Source organism: Thermobia domestica, chromosome 14 (genome assembly GCF_964235325.1).
Source record: "Thermobia domestica chromosome 14, izTheDome1.hap1.1, whole genome shotgun sequence".
NCBI classification, from domain to species: domain Eukaryota; kingdom Metazoa; phylum Arthropoda; class Insecta; order Zygentoma; family Lepismatidae; genus Thermobia; species Thermobia domestica.
This window is the reverse complement of record NC_137467.1, coordinates 7,408,631-7,432,413: the sequence shown is the minus strand read 5'-3', so window position 1 is coordinate 7,432,413 and position 23,783 is coordinate 7,408,631. Positions and strand designations below refer to the sequence as shown.

At 37.1% G+C, this 23,783-nt stretch overlaps 1 protein-coding gene across 1 annotated transcript in view; it reads right to left on the bottom strand.

Moving 5' to 3' along the window:
- Positions 1-2,364: 2,364 nt before the first annotated feature.
- Positions 2,365-23,783, bottom strand: part of LOC145669495 (kynurenine/alpha-aminoadipate aminotransferase, mitochondrial-like) — a 56,624-nt gene continuing 35,205 nt past the window's right edge. Inside the window, exons 6-10 of the mRNA XM_081737675.1 lie at positions 19,447-19,590; positions 13,581-13,760; positions 11,936-12,062; positions 7,797-8,005; positions 2,365-2,654 (exon numbers count right to left, since the gene is read on the bottom strand). Of these exons, the coding sequence (XP_081593801.1) occupies positions 2,538-2,654; positions 7,797-8,005; positions 11,936-12,062; positions 13,581-13,760; positions 19,447-19,590 (777 nt within the window). The 3' untranslated portion in view covers positions 2,365-2,537. The remainder of the gene's footprint in view (positions 2,655-7,796; positions 8,006-11,935; positions 12,063-13,580; positions 13,761-19,446; positions 19,591-23,783) is intronic.

Here is a 23,783-nt window from a genome sequence, read left to right as displayed (position 1 = left end):
AGCTATCAGGGCTTAACTCAGAAAATAAATTCCAAAGGGATCTATCTTATTTAAGAAAAAACTTCAAACAGACTTAGAATCTGTTTTATACAGTGCAAATTTGAGATATGTTTTTCTCGGTTCTAAATAAGGTCTTTCGACTATACGTTAAGTAATACTTTAAAAAATATTAATTTTAATAATCTCTGGTGGATTCAAGTCAATTCGTCCAGTTGCATATTGAAAATAATCTGTATTAAATATAAATCTTCCAGGTCTTTATTACTAAAAATAAATACAAATTTAAGAGTTGCAAAATTATTTAAAATAGTTTCTGGTATTAAATACTATTTTCTAAGCCACTAACAGCCAATTTAACTAAATCAGTGTATCTTAACGGCGCTAAGTACCGGCGCCATCTTGATTTTTGAGCCCATTGATTTACATGAAAGATTTTCGTTTTTTAATTGAAAGTACAGAGGTTTTAATAGCTCAGAAAAGTCTCATTTTTATATGTCCATTGCTTTATAAATATGAATTGTGTTTTAACCAAACTTAATATTAGTTAAATTAGTTATTCCCCACCCTAAGCTTTCGGATTGCCTACAAAATTAACTGCTCTCCAGCGACATCTGTTAGCGGTGTCCCGTACAATGTAGCTAGTGTTGTCCATGAGACAAAATGAGACGAGAAATCATATTTTATCATCTCGTCCCGATTTTTTTTTTTTTTTTTTTTTTTTTTTTTGCAGAAAACTCGTCTCGTATAGATTTTCGAAAAAAAAAATCTTCTCTCCTCTCCTCATTTTGTAAATTCATGTACAGCATTTATGTCTGATTATTTTGTTCGTTTTTCATTTAGAAGTTATTAGAATTCTTCGACGTCCCGAGACTTCCACGAAGGGTGTGATATATCAAGTTTTAAACCACATTTATTGTTGGGATATACTGTGTAATGGCTTCCGTATCTTCGTACGTTCGATAAATGATCACCATTGTGTTCGTACAGTCATTTTTCAAATTTATAGTTTTTTGTAAGTTCGCTAAGCTGAATAAGGCCAGGCTAAGCTTTGAATCACTTCTATATTACAATGGTGGAACGGTGGCTCAGTGACAGAGTGTTCACCTCTGATGCATGCTGTTCTCGGTTCGAACTTAGCTCGTACCAAGTGGGCTTTGTGGTGGGCAAACACCGTGTACGTTGGTTTTCTTAGGATTTTCCCGTTTTCTCCCACTTTCTTCATTTCACCATTTCATCCATTTCTCATTATCACCTTTAGCCTAGCCGGCAATATCGTGCAACGTAAAACTTAAAGAATTCATTTCAATTTTTTCCCCTTCAGTATCATTGTTTCTATGATAATTTGAGCGAAGTTTCCAATAATCGTACATTACTATATTTAAAATAAAATAAAAATTTCTATGAGTTGGAATAGAAAATATTTCACAGTTACAACTTACAGGATTTCTCAAACTCATTAATGTGGTCTTATAAGGAACAGGAGTTTCTAATTACGATAATGGGATTTCTAGGGTCAGTGGCGGTTTTAGCGGATAGGCCGGGTAGGCACGGCCCTACCCAAAATTTTTTGAAAAATATATAAATGCTAAAAGATATAATAAAGAGTAAATATATATATTTCACTCTTTATATTAATGATAGATAGCATCAACCACTACTGTAAAAGTAATTTCCTTCTGTCATTTATCAATCAAATGTGTAGATGTATCCATTAGCGAGGGAGCAGGCCCACCCAAAAGTAAAGTCCTCAAACCGCCCCAATCTAAGGTAGTAATTGAAAGTCGCAGAAAACAAAAAAAAAAACATATACAATCATAAAAAAAGGAGTTACAAGCCACTTGTTATGAACAATAAATGGTATTCAAATCTTAGAACGAAAAACGAAATTTGTGGGTTTTTAATTTTACATATTCGCAAAATTTAAGATGTTCACAGTGATGAGGAAGAGACCAATGACCATGAGTCTTAGAGTCTATTGGATAAGTTTCTCTCAATGATCAGGAGTCTTAAAGAAGAGGTAAAGCAGCTTTTAATGACCTTGTGTTTTAGAGAGATGGTGGTTTGCTCAACTGGGCGATATTGATGTCTTCTGTGGTGTCCTGTCTCCTTTTATGTAGAAATGTTGCTGAATACTTGGATCTTCATTACTTGCCGATCGTGTGCTGTGGAAGACGACTTCTTCTTCGTGGTTCTTGACTGAGGAATGTTTACATCTACCACGTGAAATCTAACAATACATACATACCCACATACGGACATGCCAAATACAGTACCCTCCTTTTGGTTTCATGGTAGTCGAGTAAAAAACAAAATAACTAATGCTTTTCTAATGAAACTAATGGGCTGAAAGACAAATAGCGCACATTTTTCGTAGGTTTAAAGCCATGTTTATTTAATTCCATTCAATGCTTTATTGGATTTACTGCCAACATCAAAACGAAAAGGCTCAGCATAATCACGATTCTAAAAGCGACAAAATGGATATAGTCTATTTGATTTACAGTACTTTTGTTATTTTTCGTTGTGATATCAACTGATCAACTTCCGTTGTGATATTGAAATGAATTCAGTTCTTCGTCATTCGAAATTAACTTTTGTCTTGAATCTTGTAGTCTTTGTTCTTCTTTAATAACTTCTGCTAGAGACTGGAATGCCTGAAAGAAGAAAAGAAGAAGGAAGTGGAATTGGTAAAATCAAAATTTGAGGAGTTCTGTATATTATATCTCAGGACAAAAATTGGAGAGTTGAAAGTGTTAATAATAATAATAATAATAATAATAATAATAATAATAATAATAATAATAATAATAATAATAATAATAATAATAATAATAATAATAATAATAATAATAATAATAATAATAATAATAAATTCAAGTGAGCATTTTTCGAGCAACTGAAATTTCTTAATCACAGACAAAAGAAAATATTTGTAGAGCATTTTAGGGGTATTTGAAAAAAAAACTTTTAACTGTGAAAAGAACGTTCCTTTGATATTCATGGTGAATTGTGTTTTATTCTCGTTGTGGTCAGTATAGTTACCTACATGGAGAGAAAAATCGAGCGTATTTAGATGGAAAATCCATAGTTCCGGCTATGAGCGCCTTTCCTGGTGCTGTTCCTGCCACGGCCGGAGAATTCCCTGTGTTGTGGTGCGTTGGAGTCAGGTCAGCCTAGATGATGCATAGGCCTACATACTAGGGATGGCCACAAAGTTCCGGTTCCGGCAGAACCGGTTCCAGGCCTAGATCCGAAGAACCGGTTCCAGACCTGGATCCGAAAAAGCGGCTCTGGAACCGGATCTGTTCAGACCCGAAAACCGGTTGCACAAGGAACCGGTTCTGGCCATCGCTACTACATATTCTTTATTTTTCTACGTATGTACCGCACAGAATTTCTAGATGCTACTACAATTCTTTTCCCTGTATGTTTATTTCTGACCAGAAAGAATGTCCGTAGATTCCAGCTACATGTGCTTTCCTGGTGTTCGTTCTGCCACGGCCAGATAATTCCAATTTCAGATTTTTTGACTGCGTTGCAGTCACGTCAGCCTAGATGGTGCATACACACACATTCTATGTTCCGTACAGATTTTCTAGATTCTGCTGCGGACTCAATTATTTTCCCCGTATGTTTATTTCCGGGCAGAAGAAAAATCTGTACGGACTGGTACACAGGAATGAAACTGCGTAATGTTTTTACACAACAAAGTAATGTTTATCAAAGTTCAAAATCACACTTTTCTGTATCCTGCACATGTCGACGGAGAACACACATTATCTCTTTCTATTTGCGGCTGTGCAGATTGTTCCTGGCTAAGCAACAAACTTGCATGCTGCTCGGTACAGAAACTCTGGTGTGCGACACAGAGTCCTGCTACATTTCGCCTCTCTGTGTTTTCTAGTCTCAAAATCAGTTTTTTTTTTTAAGTGTACGGGACAGGAATTGAGGCTTTCTCGTCTCAAAGAGGTGGCATGAAAAAAGATGCCTCGAAACCTGTATCTGTTTTGTTTTTATTCGAAGAGCTTTCTTTGTTGCATTTTGCATCAAGAAAATTCTGTCTCATTTTGTCTCGCCTCGTCTCGTGTGCAATGCAAGTAACCAAGATGCAACAACAGCAATAAAGGGTCCGGGTCTTGGTCTTGCACTGGAATACTTGGTCTTGGTCTTGCACACCCAGTCTTGGTCTTGGTTTTGGTCTTGCTGCAAGAGTCTTGCAAGTCTTGCTTTTAAGAAATCTTATGCTTTTCATAGGTATAAGGGATAATAATATTCTAGATATAAGGGATAATAAAGTCTACAATGCGTCAATAGTAACGGAAATACAATGTATGTTCTAAATGTAATATAGTTTACCTTCGTGCAAAGATGATGATAGTGTACACCATAAGCGATGGTCTTTATTTTTTTCAATGGGTGCCCACGCTTCACTACTTACAAGATAAATCACAATGTATCTATTGAAGTTTCCTGGCGACGTATTGTGAACAGATCTTCTCGGGCTAGCAGCCAGGTAAATACTGTTATATCTTGCGACGTTTCGAGGGCTGACATCGTCCTCATCTTCAGGCGAATATGATGGTGCAATGGAGTGTATGGAATATATACTCATGTATGTATGATTGGACTCATGGATATCTCGCCATTTCAAGCACCAATCAGAAGCCACCATTTCAACCACCAATCAGAAGAGTCCAATCATACATACATGAGTATATATATTCCATACACTCTATTGCATCATCATATTCGCCTGAAGATGAGGACGATGTCAGCCCTCGAAACGTCGCAAGATATAACAGTATTCACCTGGCTGCTAGCCCGAGAAGATCTGTTCATAAATTACAATGTTTCGTAGTCTTTTTTATATTTTTAACAGATCCAATATTCCACTGGTTCTCAAACTGGAGAGGCTACCCCTAAGAGGCATGAAATAAAATCAAGATGTCACAGATTACTGAAACACCATGAATTGCAAAATTATTTTTACACTCTAAATTCGTCAGATTTGTTTTGTTTTCAACCTCGATTAGCTAATTTTTGTATTGAACAAACTTCCAATTATATATTGAGATTTTGTTTTACTGATTCCAATATGTACCCTATGGGGCAGGAACATAGACATTACGCCAAAGCGATGAAAAAATGGAGGCTTTCGAAACGTAACCATGAAGAAAAAAGGAAAGAATTATCTGGGTTGAACTGAAAACAAACGAGAAGGTGTTAAAAATAGTAGCAGTAGGGGAGAAAACAAAAATTTTAGTTGTCATTAAGAGGAGGAAGAAGAACTGATTGGGACATTCGCTGAGGAGGAACTGTATTACGAGAGACGTGCTAGAGGGTATGGTGGAAGGAAAGAGAGGGAGAGACGAAGGAGACTGTAGTTCAAGGAAGGTGTTACAACAGAAAATTGCTACGTCAAGACGAAGAGACTGGCTGAGAACACCGTACATCGAAGCTTCTCAGTTGCAGCAAGTGACCTGCCAATAAAGGCAGAATAGCTATAATGATGACGACGATGATATGTTTAGTAATATTGGCCAAAAAAAAGAGAGAGAGAGAATTAAAATAATATTGATTACAATGAAACCAGGTTTAAAGAAATCCGTAATATTTCGAGTTTGGTGCTGCTTTAATGAAAATAGTTCGTGCGCTTCGTTCTTATGCACTGATAAAAGATGTTTTTTTTTTTCAGTTCTAAGTGTTTCTGTTTTTAATTTCTATTGCCTCTTTATTGCCTTCGATCTTTTGCATAGTTTGCATAACCTATAGGGATGCTCCCCATTTCCCACAACAACTTTGGAGTAGGAATGAAGTTTACTTTCTGCACTTGCCACTTGCGTCTTTTATTTTGCAAATTTATTCTTACTGGACGATTGTGGCGATTCGTCAGTATACTGCCTGAGACAAAGCAACTGAAGGGTGAAAAACAAATCCTTTTTTTTTATCCCTATATTTATCTCAGGACGAGCCGACAAACTTTACCAGCTCGAAGGTCAAAGGTTTAAGTTTACTCCAGATAACACACATCTGTAGAATAGTTGAGTTGAGTTGATTTTGAGTTTAACGTGCCGTTCAGTAGCGAGGCCAAACGAGACATGGACCTATTGATTAAAGTGAAATCCGAACCACGTGAGCTCCCACCGAACACACCTGTAGAATAGTGTCTGATTTCCCGATAAGTAATCCTCATTGTTTAAAAACTCAGGAATGCATCGTACTGCAGCACAAATGACACATTTCTTTGTGTGGAACAGGCTTTGGCTAGAATGACACCTGTATGTAGGATTGCCAACTGGCCTGTTTTTTGACCGGTCTGGCCGGAAATATTGCTGTTATTTTGATTAAAGCCGGTGACCGGTACAAACTTGTTATCAACTTTTTTTTTTTTTTTTTTTTTTTTGAAATTTGTATCTAGTTCGAAGCAATTTCATCTAGTTCGAAGTATAGATTTAAAAAATAACTTTCATTGTGTAAATCCAAACTATCATCTTTCACCATCATCTGTTTAGATAGTTTTAAAGAGAGGGCAGGGCTGGTAATAAAACTCCAACTGACCGAAGCAGTGTATGTAATCTTAAAATATATACACTGCTTTGGTCAGTTTGGAGTTTTATTAGCAATGTTGAATTAGCAAAGCTGCAATGAATAATTTACAAGGACAGAGCTGTATCAGAGAAAATTTGAAATTAACTTGTAAGGAATTTTACACATTTATTGAAAGTGAAAAAGGACTTCTTAAAGCAATTTTCTGTACTTGAAGTACCGGTACAAGTTTAAAGAACAAATTTCATTTTCCAAACACAAAATTGTTACGTAAGGATTAATATACTTTTCTGCATAAGTGGCAGTTACTGGTAAATGCAATAAAATGATCAATGCCGATTTCAGTTTCTCATTTATAGCAGAATATATCTATTAAGCTTATTAGTAAATGTACTAAGGATATGCAGAATACAGGTGCTAATGCACTTTTGTTCACGATAGTACATTTCCTTCCCATGGATGGATCCAAAGAGATACTTCACAGACAGATATAGACCTATATCATAGCAGATTTTGAGGGGGTGCCGGATGTTTTTTTCCAGAGTTGGTAACCTTACCTGTATGGCTTGAAAACGAGTAATAACTACAGAAAACGCGAACAACCGATTCAGAAAACTACATACTGTAGTTATATGCTACAGGAGCAGGTTGACTCCAGGGGCGGATCCAGGGGGGATCGGGGCGATCCCCCCAGAAGAGGAAACTTTCTTATTTTATATATATAAATAAAACCCATCCCAAAGTTTGGAGCCCTTAAAAGTAGCAGTATGACAACCCATCGCCCCCCCCGCCAGAAGTCGGTTCTGGATCCGCCCCTGGTTGACTCACACGGATTAATAAACTATTGGGAATACATTCACTCCAGAGGCATTCTTACTGAAGCCAAGAAATTCAAGTGAAGGATGTAATGATTTCTCCTCTTTTTACATTCTATTAAAGAATTCAAGTAGTACCGGTAATTGTGCAAGACTCTTGCGCAAGAGTCTTGGTCTTGCAGGTATGGTCTTGGTCTTGGTCTTGGTCTTGGTCCTGCACCCCTTGGTCTTGCATCGGGATTCCTGGTCTTGGTCTTGATCTTGATCTTGCATCGGGATTCCTCGTCTTGGTCTTGGTCTTGCATGCGAGACTCTTGCAAAAACTGCAAGACCAAGACTCTTGCGCTCATTAAAGGGTGACTGGTTAGTAGCCATTCTAAAACAAGGACGCCAATAATTTGTTAGCTACTCAATGGATTCGTAGTTATTGCTTACCTGGTCGATCTGTTGGTCGTCTAATGTGGAGTAGGCTATCCTTATGTAAGAGGAAGGCGAAGTTGTGTCTGTGAAAAACGAAACACCTGGTGATACAATCACTTTCTTCGGAGTACAACGTTTCATTACCATTTCGTAAGTATCGGTCACTCCCAAAACACGAAGCCACAGAAACATCCCAGCTTTCGGTTCAATGTAGTCTACCAGACCTTTTTCAAAATAAATAAATAATAACATTACTTTAACAAAGTGTACTGTTAAAAAATCTATCTTAAATTTGAGAAATCGTTTCTTATTTGTGTACTAAGAACATTCTTTCTTAGAAACAAGTTTTGTCATGGTTCGATTTTTTATACCTCATTACAAATTATTCATTTTATAACAATTTGTTATTTAGGGGCATTTAGAAATTAAATGGCATCTTATGGCCATTTAGCCCGTCACGCTTGAGAGATGACGTCCCTCGGCGAGTTCACTAATGGGGAAAGGGAAGGCAGAAAGCGGCCTGGGACCTATAAGGTAGGTACCACCCCGGTATTCGCCTGGTGTGAATGAAGAAACCCCAGGAAAACCTCATTCAAGATGGCTGGCCTGAAAGACTTTTTACACTTTTTCGACCGAGTGCCCCCACCAGGAATTGAACCCGGGACCGCTCGCACCGAAGGTGAGAGCGTTAAGGACTACGCTACGCGGGGCCACACAATTTGTTATTAATCAAACACTAAGGCCTGTGACAAACATCTTGGCATTTCAGCTAAATGAATAAAACGCAAGCTCTGGCGTGACGTTGCCAAGTGATAAAGGGGTGTGGCTATGGGTCGCGATCAAGTGACATGGGATAGACGTAGATGTGTGCAAAATAAACGTGGCAATACCGCTGGCCTCTCATTTGCTAGCAGCATTTAAAGGGAACTTGGAGCGCCGCCTTCAAATGCCAAGATGTTTGTCACGCCGTTTAGTTATGTTTATTATTATTATCGGCTGCAGTGGCTTACTGGTAGAATGTTCACCTCTGTTGCATGTAGAGATGCAAAAAAGCCGGCTTTTTTGAATCGATGGTTTTTTTCACATAAAAAGCCGGCTTTTTTGGGAAAAAAATGAGAATTTTGGAAATTTTGGCTTTTTTCAACTTCATGATTTTTCTATCTAAATAGCTTTCTTATAGTATATTCTATAGTTAGATAAGAATTCCATGACCTGAATGTGATATTTCGCTCTGAAATTCACCATCAAGATGGATGGAGCACAAGTTTTACGAATTAAAGCTAACATGAAGAATGTAGTATTTGAGGGTATTTTAAAGGCTATTTAACTTTATTTTAACTTTTGAGTTATCGACATCTTTTTTCTTCTCTAGTTTGTCATCCGTGTTTCATTTCTAAGAGCTTTTAGTACTCTAGCTTCTAGCGCAAAAGTTAAACTTGCCCGTTTTTCTATTTCTCCGTCAAAGCGTACGTTTTTCAATATATCCGTCAAACCGTACTTCCACATTTCTGTTATACTGTAGCTGTGAAGTGATTTAGCAATAATTTTCCGGACACAACCTTGAATACCAATTTATACAAATAATCAGTAGCAGATTTAGAAAAGTACTTTAGGAGGGTTTTTTCTGATTGTTTCGTTTCCTAAAAAGTCCTAATTTTATTTGGGAAGTGCTTGAAGTTTATGAGTACAGGCATAGCTAATATTTCGTTTCGTTTATATGTTTAGCAATAATCTTCCGGATACAACTTTAAAAATCATTTTATACTGAGAATCAGTGGCGGATTTAGAAAAGTATTTTGGGAAGGGTTTCTTACTAATGTTTAGTTTTTTTTAAACATTCGTAATTTTTATTTGAGGGGAGCTTAAAGTTTATGAGTAAAGGCATAAATAATAGATATTTCGTTTGTTGCAGACATTCCGTAACTTTGGGGAACGGGCTTCAGTCCGAAAGATCGCCCCCCTAACCTTCGCATAACCGTCACTGCTGGTAATTAGTAATAATAACGATTTAAAAACAATAAAAAAGGAAGTCGCCCAACTCACAGTACACGCACTATTTCTACATTCACAGATGGAATGAAGAAAAGCTTTGTCAGAATGGTCGAATGCTGGTTGAATTCCGGACTTCCCGATAGAAGCGCAAAAGCTAATCACTCAGTCATGTTTGTTGTGCAGTTGTATTTAGCTTAACTTAAATATATTCCGTAGTCTTTTTTTGGGGGGGGGAGGGGTCCGTAATGATATGTTGAATCCCTCTTGTTAAAAATTCAGAAAACTTGAGGATTGGGTAAACTGTGATGGTGGTTCTATTAAACTTAACTGTAGAATTTCAAGAATATACAGAACCAAAAGCTCTAGATGTGCAGCCTTTAAGTGTACCATATAAATCTAAGTATTTCTCTTATGTTTTATTTTAATTTTATTTTGTTTCAAAAAGAGGGTATGGAATATTTTGAAGTAAAAATACTACATACTATTTTGCTAGTTATTTGTGTATTCTTTAAAAAGAAGTGTTTACTTTTAGGGTTGGCTGATTTACACCAACTTTTTTTTTTAATAACTGGTTTAAACCACAAAAATAAAAAGAATGAAAAATGCGAATCGTGTGAACTTCATGGTAACGTTTCCAGGTATCAAACCACCTGCAATAGTTTTATTTCCCTTTCACCTTTTAATCAAGGTGTCCCATGTTCAATTCTCGGTCGAACCACAATCCTTCTTTCATGCGTAACCCAAGTAGCGGTTCGGATGTCAGTTTAAGCGAAAGTCTTCTCCTTGATAACCTCGGTATTTCGTAAGGATGTTAAGCCTAAATATACGAAACAAACCAAATTGTATATTTCTACATGCCTAAATGCGTGTTGTTTTATAAAGAAGCCAATATTGCTTAAATATATTGATAGAAATTGGCAAAATTTATCGTTTGCCTACGTAGCTTCCAACATTAGCTTGGATTGGACTTTCAATGATATCTACGTACCGGTACTAAATTTGTAATTTAATACCTCAGTTTTAGCGTACTGATTATGGTATGTTGACCTTTAAATTTTACATGCAAAGCAATAACAGGATTTTCCCAATGGCTAGGGCGGGAGATTCTCAACTTTAAGAAATTTACTGACCGCACTTCTTTAAGCTTATGGGAGTTCTTCCGGCATAACTCCGCTGTTGCATAATAACATCAAGGCGAAACAAACTTAGGCTATTTCTGTGAATATGTAATATAAATACATAAAGCAAAAAATCTATGTTTAAACCAAAAAAGCCTGGTTTAAACATCCCCCAAAAAACGGGTTTTTGGCATTTTCAAAAACAACCACGGTTCTTGCCAACTCTGCTTACTTTTGTATATAGGAGGTTAAAAAATTCTTATTATATACATTGGTTAATCCTGTGGAATTCATAATGTAAATATGTTGAAGAAAAATTGTTTGAAATATTTTTTCGAAATTCATAGTTTATTTTCGATGTTTTATATTATTATCAGCATCAACCACTAATTAAATGATTTTTTGTGTTATAGAGAAGCGATACAAAGTCTGTTTTATCAATTTAAAGCAGTATTTTGAAAAAGCCCAAAATTTCCGAAGCAAAAAAGCAAAGCAGAAAAAACCGGGTTTTTTTCCAAAAAAGCCGGTTTTTTTCCGAGCCCTTGCATCTCTAGTTGCATGTGGTCCTTAGTTCGATCCCAGCTCGCGCCAAGTAAACCTTGTGGTAGACAAACACCATGTGCGTGAGTTTTCTCGGGGTTGTCCCGTTTCTCCTCACTTTCTTCATTGCACCATTTCATTCATTTCTCATCATCATCTTCTCCTATAGCCTAGCCGGCATAAAATTTAAAGATTTCATTTCAAATAATTTTTGTTGTTACTACCGTTTTTATTTTTCTAATTTTGTTACGTCCTTTCTTATTATTTAGTACAGCTTTAGTTTTTTGAGCATATATACAGTTCTGAAATCATGACATCTCGTGTAATACCATCTCCATGAATTTCAAGAATAGAAAGACAAGAAATAAATGAAAATCTTATATTGTAAGTAGAAAATAATCATACAAAGTAATAAAATTTATTCATTACACGGCTGTTTTATTATTATTATTATTATTTTAAACAAATGCGGAAGCATAAAAAACATAAATGATAAAAAAATACCTTTTAAATGCTTTTGTACAGCTTTCACAGCCATTTTTAACTTATTTCGGTAAAAGCTCCTTACATGGTCCGTGTGAAGAAGGAAACCTTCTAGTCCCCATTTTGACAGAACCTCTGCCACAATTACCTACAACAACAAGAAAACAAATGACTTGTTTATCTTTAAAAAAAAATTGTACTTAATTATCAACATGGTTTAGTTCACTGGGTTTAATAGTCATTGTCGGTGTTTCTCGCAGACTCCAGCCGCTTCATCTGCCCTGAACCAATATACAGGGTGTTTCAAAACAACACTGACAACGTTTGGGAGATGATTCCTGACACCAAGATAAGACAAAAAGTATAGACCAACCTGGGTCCACAAATGTTCCCTTTCGGAGTTATAGGCTGCCAAAAACATGAAAAAAAATTAAAGGTCCATAGCTTCAAAACTATGGGACCTACGTAGTCGGATCAAGATTTCACTTAGGAACTAGTATGTGTCCTATCTAAATATCCAAGTTTCAGAATCCTGCTGTACTTCCACAACAATTTTTATAGAGGTAGTTGGTGAGTACTTCAACTTATATGCCAGAAGTCAAACTCCCTCCATAAAAATTGATCCGTGAGTACCTTAGGATTCTGAAACGTATTTTTGGATAGTTCACATACTAGTTCCTAAGTGAAGTCTTGACCTTACTACGGTACGGCAGCTATGGGTCTTTAAAGTTCATTTTTTATGTTTCCGGCAGCTTATAACTCCGAAAGGAAGCATTTGTGTACCCAATTATGCCCCTTGGTTATACCGGCTAGGCTAAAGGAGACGGTGATGAGAAATGAATTAGGGAGGAAACGTGAGAACCCCGAGAAAACTTACGCACACAGTGTTTGTCCACCACAAGGTTCACTAGAGTCGATCGAAGGACCTCATGCACTAAAGGTGAACGCTGTACCACTGAGACAGCGCAGCGTCTAATAACACAAATATAACCAGTGTTTGATTAATGACATATTATTATAAAACGAATAATTTATAATGGGCCATGAAATATCAAACCATGACAAAACTCTCGTTTCTAAGAAACGATGTTTTCGGTACACAAATAAGAAATGCTTTCTCGAATTCAAGAAATAATTTTTTAACAGTACACTTCTAAAAAATAAAAAAAACGTATTATTTATTTATTTTGAAAAAGGTCTGGTAGACTACATTTAACCGAAAGCTGGGATGTTTCTGTCTGTACTTTTTGTTTTATCTTGACGTCAGGAATCACTTCCCAAACCTTGTCAGTATTGTTTTGAAACACCCTGTATACGCAATTGTTCCTTTAAGTAACAACGTAGAACAGTTCATTGTATGTTTTTCTCAGGAATAATAATTTTATGGTATTTCAACTTGCAGAGATGTTATCAATCTGTATGTAATTATTTGGGCATTAGCCAAGAAAATAATACCATAGTATATAGTAGAATACTTTTAAAATCAAGAAAATTTTCTAAAAAATTTGAACTTGATGATATCTCGTAAAATTGCACGAAAATATTAATCAGTAATAGGCTACAAATAGTTTCCTGTAAGCATTATGGAATCTGCGAGGTACAAGTTACCAAATCTTGATATATGATACAAGAAGTAATTGTTGTACAATTATAATATCACACTTACTTGGGGTAAAGAAGCTGCATGACCTGGCGACACTTGTAAATGTTCTTCCAGTTTATTTATGAGAAATCTTGGACCAACGACGCTCCCTAGTCGAAACCCTGAGCACAAGATTTTCGAGAAAATATCGACTCGTAACACTCTTCCCTCAGTGTCCATCGACAAATAACTCTTCAACAAGCGCTGCGAGAAAATAGAAAAGAAAAATTTTCAGACGATGTTTATGCTTCAAACATGCTCTAGAGCAGGCTATCTCAACATATTTCATACAATGAACTCTCTTTTATCACATCCTCTTGCCAGCGATACCCCAAAAGTAATTTCTGGTCCGTAATAAGTTTTTTTACTATTGCTGCTTAGCATTCGTCAGGTTCAGTGAAAACAGTTAGGCTCAGGTTTCTTTCAGAATAGCCTTTTCATTTTGAATTACGTTTCAATGTGAAGTTTTTCTTACATTCCAACAGAGTCATGCCGTAAAAAATAATTGCCCGGTGCGAGAGTACCAGGGGCATAAATAAGGGCCCCGCAGACCCCGCATTGCGAGGGACCTCAAGCCATCAAGGGACCCCCAAATCAGTGGCGGATCCAGGGGAAAGATCGGGGCGATCGCCCTCCCGGAAGAGGAAAGTTCTTTGTATTATTATTTTATATATAAATAAAATCCATCCCAGAGGTTGGAGCTCTTAAAAGTAGCTCTAAGTAGCAGTATTACAACCCACCGCCTCCCCCTCAAAAGTCCATCCTGGATCCGCCTCTGCCCCAAATCGTGAAGTGGAACGTAGAGAAGGGGCCCCACTCCACACTGTCTGCGGGCAGACCCCCAAACCTTTTAGTTACGCCACTGGAGAGTACGACGGCGTCCCCTTACATATGAGTGAGGTCGACAGACGAGCCGCGAAGCACCACTATGGTTGCCGCGAAAAGTAAGAAAATTTTCAAAAATAAACCCTGCTTTTCCTTGATTTTGAGCACTTCTAATTACTTTTTTCCTTCCATTTTATATATGTGTACATGCATTTTCCTAACATAAGTAGCAGGATTTAAGTACATATTAGTTTGTACTGATATGTTGACAAAACTAGTTACATTAATACCTCTCTGTGAGACCACAAATAAGTCCATTGCTAATGCATTTGGCTCAAAATTACATACATATAAACTGATCCTCCTGGCTCTCTTCGACGCGAAGTTATTGATTAACTGGTCAAAGTTCAGTAACAACACTCTTTGCTTTTCGATGGAGTGTATGGCTAAACCTGACAACCGTTCCTGCTATTGATCTAAAATATTCCAAGTAATTTTTCCTGTCTCTTTTTTCTTTCCTGCTTTTCTTTTCTTTTTCTTCCCGAATTTTGCGCCCCTTACTTCGGCGCCCGGGGCCGTCGCATCCCTCTCCCTTCCCTCCACGACACGGCACTGCATTTCATCATGCAGTTTCGGACCACTTTCATTATTCTTTCATTTCAATTGAACGGTACATGAATAGAAGTGACTGATCGACATTTTACATTTCTTTCAGAAGAAGCAATTTATAGTGTTGATGGGCGCCTTCTTTCCTTGTATAGCTGTTTTTCTTGTGTAAGTTTCTCTGCAATGAGTCACTTTTAGCTCATGTGGTTGGGATTCCACGTTAATCAGTAGGTCACGTCTCATATAGCCTCGCTGCTGAAATGGAGGTTAAACCAGGATGTCTACTATAATTTCAAAATGAAATTTCGTGACCTTTTCATGACCTTCTCTTTATCAAACAATAAAATTTCACAACATTTTCAAGAGAAAATTTGGGTGCGAAGTAGGCCGTATTTTCATTTTTGCGATAGAAGCGTGCTTTGCTTGGTAGCGTTTAAAGCCGATCATACATATTTTTGGTGGTGAATTTTGACGTTTTATAAAACAAAATTTTCTATTCTATACTTATATTTGTGCAGATAAGAAAAAATCGTGACCCAAAAACTAAATTTCGTGACTTTTTCTTGACTTTCATGACCATTTTCTGATTTCGTGACTTTCGTGACCGATAGTCACCCTGTAAACTCAAAATCAACTTAACTCAACGAGTCAGTTTTTTCATAGTATTCGTAGTGCATTTAGAAGTACAAACTAGCACCAACAGGTGATGCTCATATCGGCTTTTTCGTAAAAATTGCAGTGAGTCACTTTTTTCATTGTACCCTTCAATTTTTGTGTTTTTTTCAAAAAACTATTCTTTGTTACTGAATTTGTCAATTAGCATGGAAGTAGAATTACTTTTATTTATTTATTTATTTATTTACTGACAAGTTCCCAGATGCAGCATAATTTTGCCATTTTACACAGGGAAAAGTTAACAAACAGGAAAAATGTCAACAAGATTAACAACACCAGTCAACAAAGAGTACAAAAGTAACATTACGAGGTCACTACGAAAGTTTTGAGATACGCATTGTTGTGGCACAGTATTTGAATTCCAACAATTGCGTTCGTTAGTGGTATCCAGAGCGAAGAAGCGAAGCAAGTTTCAACTCGCCTCGCTTATCGGCGTAGCCGTATCGCCTTCACTTGTTTATTGATGTGAGCAGTATTCGGCTGTCTAGAATGGAGCTCGAAAGGGAACAGTTTCGGGCAATGATCCTTTACGATTTCAAAAGTGGTTTGAACGAGACACAAAGCCTTGACCGTTTGCAGGGGGCATTTGGGGACCTTGCCCCTTCCCGTTCTACAATTTTTCGGTGGTTTGGTGAATTCAGAAGAGGCCAGACATCGCTTAAAGATGAAGAGAGAGCTGGACGTCCGGCAACAGCTGTGTTAGATGAAAACATTGCCGCTGTGGAACAAATGATTCGAGAAAATCTTCGAACAACTTTCAAGGACATTGAATCTACAGTGAACATTGGATCGCCAGCAGTAACAAAAATTCTTCATGATCATCTTCGGCTCAGGAAGGTTTCATCTCGTTGGGTGCCTCACACTTTGACTGAACAGCAGAAGCGCATGCGTGTGGAATGATGTGAAGAAATGCTTGCAAGATTTGATGGAGGCAATTCTCGACGCATCTCTGACATTGTTACTAGCGATGAGACTTGGATCTATCAATTTGACCCTGAAAATAAACGCCAGTCTACAGTTTGGATCTTTCCAGACGAAAATCCACCCACGAAAGTGAAGCGACCGCGAAGTATGGGGAAGATGGTCGCAACTTTCTTCTCCAAATCTGGCCATGTTGCAACTGTTCCACTTGAAGAACAAAGGACTGTTACTGCTCAGTGGCACACCACTCTTTGCCTAACAAAAGTGTTCCAGAACCTTTAGGAACGGCGTGCAAGAACTGGATTGCTTGGGATCCTGCTTCATCATGACAACGCGTCCGCACACATGGCCAACATCACAATTCAGTTTTTAGAATGTACGGAGGTCAAACTTATGACTCATCTGCGTATAGCCCTGATCTGGCCCTGTGTGATTTTTTCTGTTCCCCAGGATCAAAGATCGCATGCGTGGGAAGAGATTTTACAGCCCTGAAGAAGCTGTAGTGGCTTACGAGAATGAACTTTCAACACTTGAAGAAAAAGACTGGCAACACTGCTTCCAAAAGAGGTTTTAGAGGATGCAAAAGTGTGTACAGTGTAATGGCGAATACTTTGAGAAAATGTAAGTGTTAAATTGATTTTAAGTATGTAAGTTATTTCACATCTCAAAACTTTCGTAGTGACCCTCGTATTTAGCCAAAACGCCTTTAATTACTCTGTTAAACGCCGGGTACCTTGAAACAATGTCTACATCAGTTGTTAGATGATTGTAAGGAAATTGTTTAGTAATGGGGGGCCAACACTAATGAAGACAGAAAACAACGTGCCCTGCGGGGCTCTAACCCGCCTTCACTCGCTAACGTTCGCTTGGCAATACTGTCTGAATTAAATGTTATTAACAGGCAGGACTTTTGAAAAATATAGGACGGTTTGGTTTATAAAATAGGGCAGTTTGATTTATACAATAGAATAATATGCTCTCAAGCAAAGAAAAAATATAAATGTATTGTAAGAAAAGGCCACCCTTCACCCCAATGGAAAAGGCCACCCTTAAATTTGTTATTGAAAATAGTAAAAACACTTTTAAAAAATGCAGGTCCAATATTTTTAGAATTCAGAACATATTCGCACTACCTTAGAAGATAAAGAAATAGTTAACTCTTATTTATAGGATTACCATGGCATTTAACACTTTTAACATGCCGTTATTCATATATAATTTTGAATACGTAAATTTAATTAATGCATTCAAAAATATTAACTATTTCTCTACCTTTCTCCTATCCTGCTAGTTCTTTTATTTACAGATAAACTTTGACATTATTTTTCATTACTTCATATCTTTATAATAAAAAATAAGACTGATAACTTATTTCTCTGTAACAAAATACTTGAATCTAGTTAAACATTGAATTATTTGATCAAACTATTTCCTTCTGAAATAAATAATGTAACACCATTTCATTCATCATAACTCTGTAAATTATATATACACTTCTAGCAACTGTTACACAACATAAATTTCAGGACATTTCCACTTCATAAATAATTTCCACGACATTTCCAAGATTTTCACCATTTTCTGCTTTCCATGACTTTTCCAGGGCGTTTTCACAACACTTTTATTTCCAAGCTTTCCAAAATGCGTGGAAACCAGGGATGCAAATACTGGTTTCGCCTACTCGCACGGGGCGAGTGGTTCATCGGTGCGGGCGAGTATTTAGTACCATACCGAATGTAAGTAAATGATTTTTGTTGTGGGATGTAGGCTAGTGGATTTTTTTCTTGGACTAGTAAAATTTTGTTGCTTATTTGCATCCCTGGTGGAAACACTGCATATTATGTACAGCAATATTGGGAGGTTTTCTCAATGCCTAGCCAATACTGTTGCACACACACTGCTGAAAGAAAATACTAACAAGCTTGTGTTATAAGAAATTGGAGTATGGCAAGGTTCCTCAGCTAAGCAAAGCTTTATTGGGGAAGAATAAGCACATAGGAATCAAAGTAACAAAGAGTAGACATGGGAGGATTGGAAAACGCAAATAATAATAATAATAATAATAATAATAATAATAATAATAATAATAATAATAATAATAATAATAATAATAATAATAATAATAATAATAATAATAATACTGAGGATTAGTGACTAGTCTCTCAGAAAAAAGAATGCTAAGACATATTTCATCGATCCAACGCCAAAACCGCGACTGTGCTAAATCTGAGTTTGAATTATAAGCATTTTAATATTCAACTTAACCGAAAAATCAATAAATAGACTTAGGCACATGTTTTAGGAGTTGATGATAACTTCTACTATACTCATATTTGACAAATGGGGCTTTGGTATTGGAATCTGTGTGCCCCAAATAACATGAAACTGCACTTAGGTGAAAATAGCAAAATTTGCACATTCGCGGTTTCGGTATTGGGCCGACGATTTAGCATATTGCTAATCTGTAGCAATTTAGCCTTTGGCCTGTATTTTTAATAACTCAATCACTGAAAAATATAGGAAATAAAGGACAAGACTAAAGTATAGGACAAATATACACAAATTTCCAAAATATAGGAAAAAATAGGAAAATAGAACAGCTGGGAGCACTGTATTAACCTAACCTAACCGAATGTGAATAGAATATTGGGAAAAAGTCGGTTAAAAACTGCATCTTTCCTGTTACGTATGGACTTACAGAAAAGGAACAAATTAATTTTTGTTCGCGAGCCGCCATTGAGCCATTGCTGCAGTAGACAATTGTTATTTCAGACCAAGAAGAAAGAATACATGAAAAATTTAGAACTTAAAGAATGTTTTCATGAAGTGACACTTCTCCCGAAGAGTACAATTATTAACTTACTTTTTCATAATCCAGGAAGTAATAAGGATCGTCTTCAATGATGAGAAAATCATATTGACATGCAAGCTCATACACTGCTTTACGTCGTTCTTCCGATGTCACTGTTCCACTGGGATTCGAACCTGTCGGAACAGTCAATAGAAGCTGCAAGAGAGAAAAAACAATATAATAATAACTGTTGGGTAAATCCTAATAATTTACATGTATTGACACCACATCATTTTCTGTTTCGGAAAGCATTATTAGCTTACCAGATGAACATTGTACACTAGATAAAATGTTTGATATTTAGGTGGACATTAGTACAAAGTTTGGTTGAAGCATTCTGGAAACGGTGGCTATTGGAATATTTGTCTAGGTCACACCAGAGGTCTAACTGGTTGTTATTTGGAAGGTTGGTAGGATGGTTCTGCTGAACGACGATCATTTGCCACCGCGACACCGTAGAAACTTAGTAGAACCACCAAGGTTCATATGGGATGGATTCGTACGTGTGGTACCAGGGGCGGATCCAGGGGGGCGATCGGGGCAATTGCCCCCCTCAGAAGAGGAAACTTTCTTATTTTATATATATAAATAAAACCCATCCGAAAGTTTGGAACCCTTAAAAATAGCAGTATGACAACCCACCACCCTCCCCCAGAAGTTGGTCCTGGATCCGCCCCTGAACTGAACGTAGTGCACAAGGAGAATGTAAGAGGCCAATTTTTAAAATCTCGATCTTGCCTTTTGAGCAATTGAAAAAAATCGTAAATTGTATTCTATTTACAACATGTAATTGTATACGTTGAAACAAAGATTTCAAGTCCGGGAGCATGTTGGGTTTTATGTAATTTTAGTAATTTTTGAGCTAGTTGTATTTCAACATGCCCCTTTAAACCTTGTTACATTACAGAAAAAAGTCCTGTATGAGGGGTCCGATGGCGGTACGTAAGGGCAGTGTTGCGAAGTTGTTGTGGCACTGAGTTTTTTTTTTTTTTTTTTTTAATGTATAATCGAAACTAAAGTGAAACTCTATTTAAAGAAATTATACTCCACATTTTACATAAGATTTGTGTTATTACATGTATGTATGTCTGTATGTGTGTGTCTATTTTCTAGCATATAACTGGAACGCGTTTTGTAATCTCAACCGAACTTGGCCCATCCTATTTACAACTAGAATTAAATACAGTGGATTGATACGTCCTTGCACACCTATGTGGAAGTGGGAGCGAGTAATTTATAAAAGTGACAGGTATTGGTGTCGAACCCACAGTTCTTGGGATAACAGATGAATACTGACACACTTGATGTCCTTCAAGTCTACATTCAGCACTCATTAGCACATTAAGGAGACTGTGAAGAGGTAATCGAAAACCGCCGATATTAGTGTCGAATCTATAGTTTTGAAGTCGCCGAAACCAACAATGACACTTCCAATTAAGTTTAAGCACAAGTTTATTCCCCAGTGAGGATAAGACACCCCATTATATCACCCCCTAGAGGTGGAAGTAATAAAGGTTGACATATTAAACTAATCAAAAACGTCCGATATTACAGAGATGGACTGGGTCAGTGTGTCGTGGATCAGCAGCACGTAAAGCACTGCAATCACCACAGACTGTGACCCACTCTGACCCATCATGACCCACTCTGCTCAGTGCATGGTAGACAGCATCTTCTCAACACTGGTGAATTGTCTACTTTTTACTTTCAAGGCCTCCGTTTTTCTTCCTTTTTTTTTTTCATTCGTTTCTATTTACTTCCCTGAGATGAGTATATTTGTGAGTAAAAAAAGAACTTCAGACACCTTTCGATATTGATATTTGTAATTGTAATAATAGCAATAGGACTTACTATTTGCCTTTCCAAACACAGCTCGTGCGCTTTTAGAGGAGCTGACCACCAGAAAAAATACTTTTTTTTATAACCCTTAATATGTGATTTATTACGTAAAAACAATGAATGTAACTGTGTGTGTTTTTGATCATCACAGCCAAATATCAAAGCCAAATGAAATGACTTTTGTTGTGTAGTTAGGCCCCAATTCAAACTGGGATGTTATTATATCGCTTTCATTATAATACTTGTCCTAAGGGGTGAATCGAGATCCAAATTTTTGCGAAACATTGAGTATCTCATGAGCCGTTCAACTGAAGGAGCTGAAATTCAGTACATTTCACAGCCTTGTTTTATTACAAGTGTAAACTCTTTAGTCAGTGGAGAGGAGGGCGTGGATCATGGGTCAGAGTAGATGGCCATAAGTTTTGGTGGGGGGTGGGTTAGAGTAGGTCATGGTAGGTGGTGGGTTGGAGTAGGTCACAGTAGATCAGAGTGGATCATGGTGGGTCACAGTCAGAGTTGGCGTGGGTCAATGAAAACTTGACCCACGACCCACTGACCCACCACCCACCGTGACCCACGACCCACTGATCCACCACCCACCATGACCCACTCTGACCCACCACCCACCATGACCCACCAACCACGGTGACCCACTCTGACCCACCACCCACCATGAACCACTCTCATCCACTTTGACCTGCTCTCACCAAAATCCATCGTCATCCACTCGGAACACGATCCACGGCCTCTTCTGAACTGACTAAAGTGTTTACACTTGTAATAAAACAAGAGTGTGAAATTGTCACTAATCGGAGTTTGAATTTCTAGTCAATCGCTCAAGCACCACTCTGTTACAATAACGGTGGATCTGACCTTTACGATATACAATGGCAAAGTGTTTGTCAGTGAGGAAATTGAAACAGTTCAAGGTGGGGGGAAATTAGTGTGTGCCTAAAATATACTTGTACTAAGAGAGTATTCTTGCAATTGTTAATTTCTGAACGCATTCCACAAGAAACTTATATTCGCAGGAAAATACCCCTGTACAATATGGAAACGGTTATGGTTTCTCAGTTCACAGTATTTTTCTCACAAAAGACTTGAAAAATCAGTTGTTTATAGGGTATAAAGGTGCTCGGGTGCCCTACGTGAGAGCATCTCCATAAAGTATGCTCATAATTGTAATTTGTGTAATCACTAAAACACCACGTTAACTTTAAGTTACAAATATGCATCATTGCGATTATTATGAATATTTATTCAAAATAGTTCACCTAAAGCAAAGAAGAGAGTTACTAAAAAGTAGGTACAAAGTTGAATAACACAAATAAGCCATTAGTAATACAAGTATACATTTTCCGTAACTCGTAATTTTCCACCTTAAAACAAATCTGAAATCGGATTTATTTCTTGTTGGTAACTTTTTGGCGGTAAATCATCCGTAGTGGAATGATGTCCATCCTTCAGCCAAGAAATAACTAGCTCGTCTACTTTGAGCTTGTTTAGCGGTGGGCCATTAACATTGATGAGCAACAAGTTATACAATGTTTGAGCACTTAATCTATTTCTAATATCAGTCATCTGTAAATTCATAAGGGGAAATCCCCGTTCGCACTCTGTCGTGGAAATTGATAATACTTCTACCCGATTTCTGCAACTTCTCATCGACAATCTGCTTGTTAGACTTAAGTCTGATAACGATTTTTCTCGGTCAGTTTTGAAATACTCAGCAAGAAGTATCATCTCTCTATCACCATACAACATCTTTTCCATATCGACCATGTCAGTTGGCAATGTCGACCCATGTAGAACAGAAACTTCATCTACCACGCCTTTGATAGGGAATCTTTTGAATAAATTATCAATTAAAGCCTGATAAACTGATGATTTCTTATTTGTTTATAAATTTAATTTTTGTAATTATACATGAAGGTTTGATACCATTACCAAGTTCCCTACCCCGTCTAGAAAGCGAAAGGGAACGAGGTTCCTGGAAAGTGTTCAGAGGTGAATGGGAATTTCCCTGTTTCTTCAACTTCAATTACCACACTGCTGTTTGCCATGTGCCAAATTACGATGAATTTCAATTAAATTATCATAGTATAATTATTTCCTTGTTGAATTATCAATACTTTTCAGTGGAAAAAAGGATGAAATTTCAAAGTTCCAAATCAAAGTAAGTAGACCAACGTAAAGGAAAAAAAGTGTAAAATTTCTCATACAATTATGCGTACAATCCGAACTTCAAATTTCCGTGTAATTAAGCTTACAGTACAAATTTATGCTTATTTTTCTCACAACTTTATGGGTTGATTGCCTTGTGTTGTGAGCCCTCCATATAATAAACATAAGCTTCAGCAATTAGTATAGCAGAAAAGCAATGGATATATGAAGCCAAGCACTGTATTTTTTGTTTCTGATTTTTTTCTGAAATAATATCGATCATTTTCGATCATTTTTACAAACCAACTCACTACCAATTTTCTATATATAGAAAGTGCCCCTCCCCC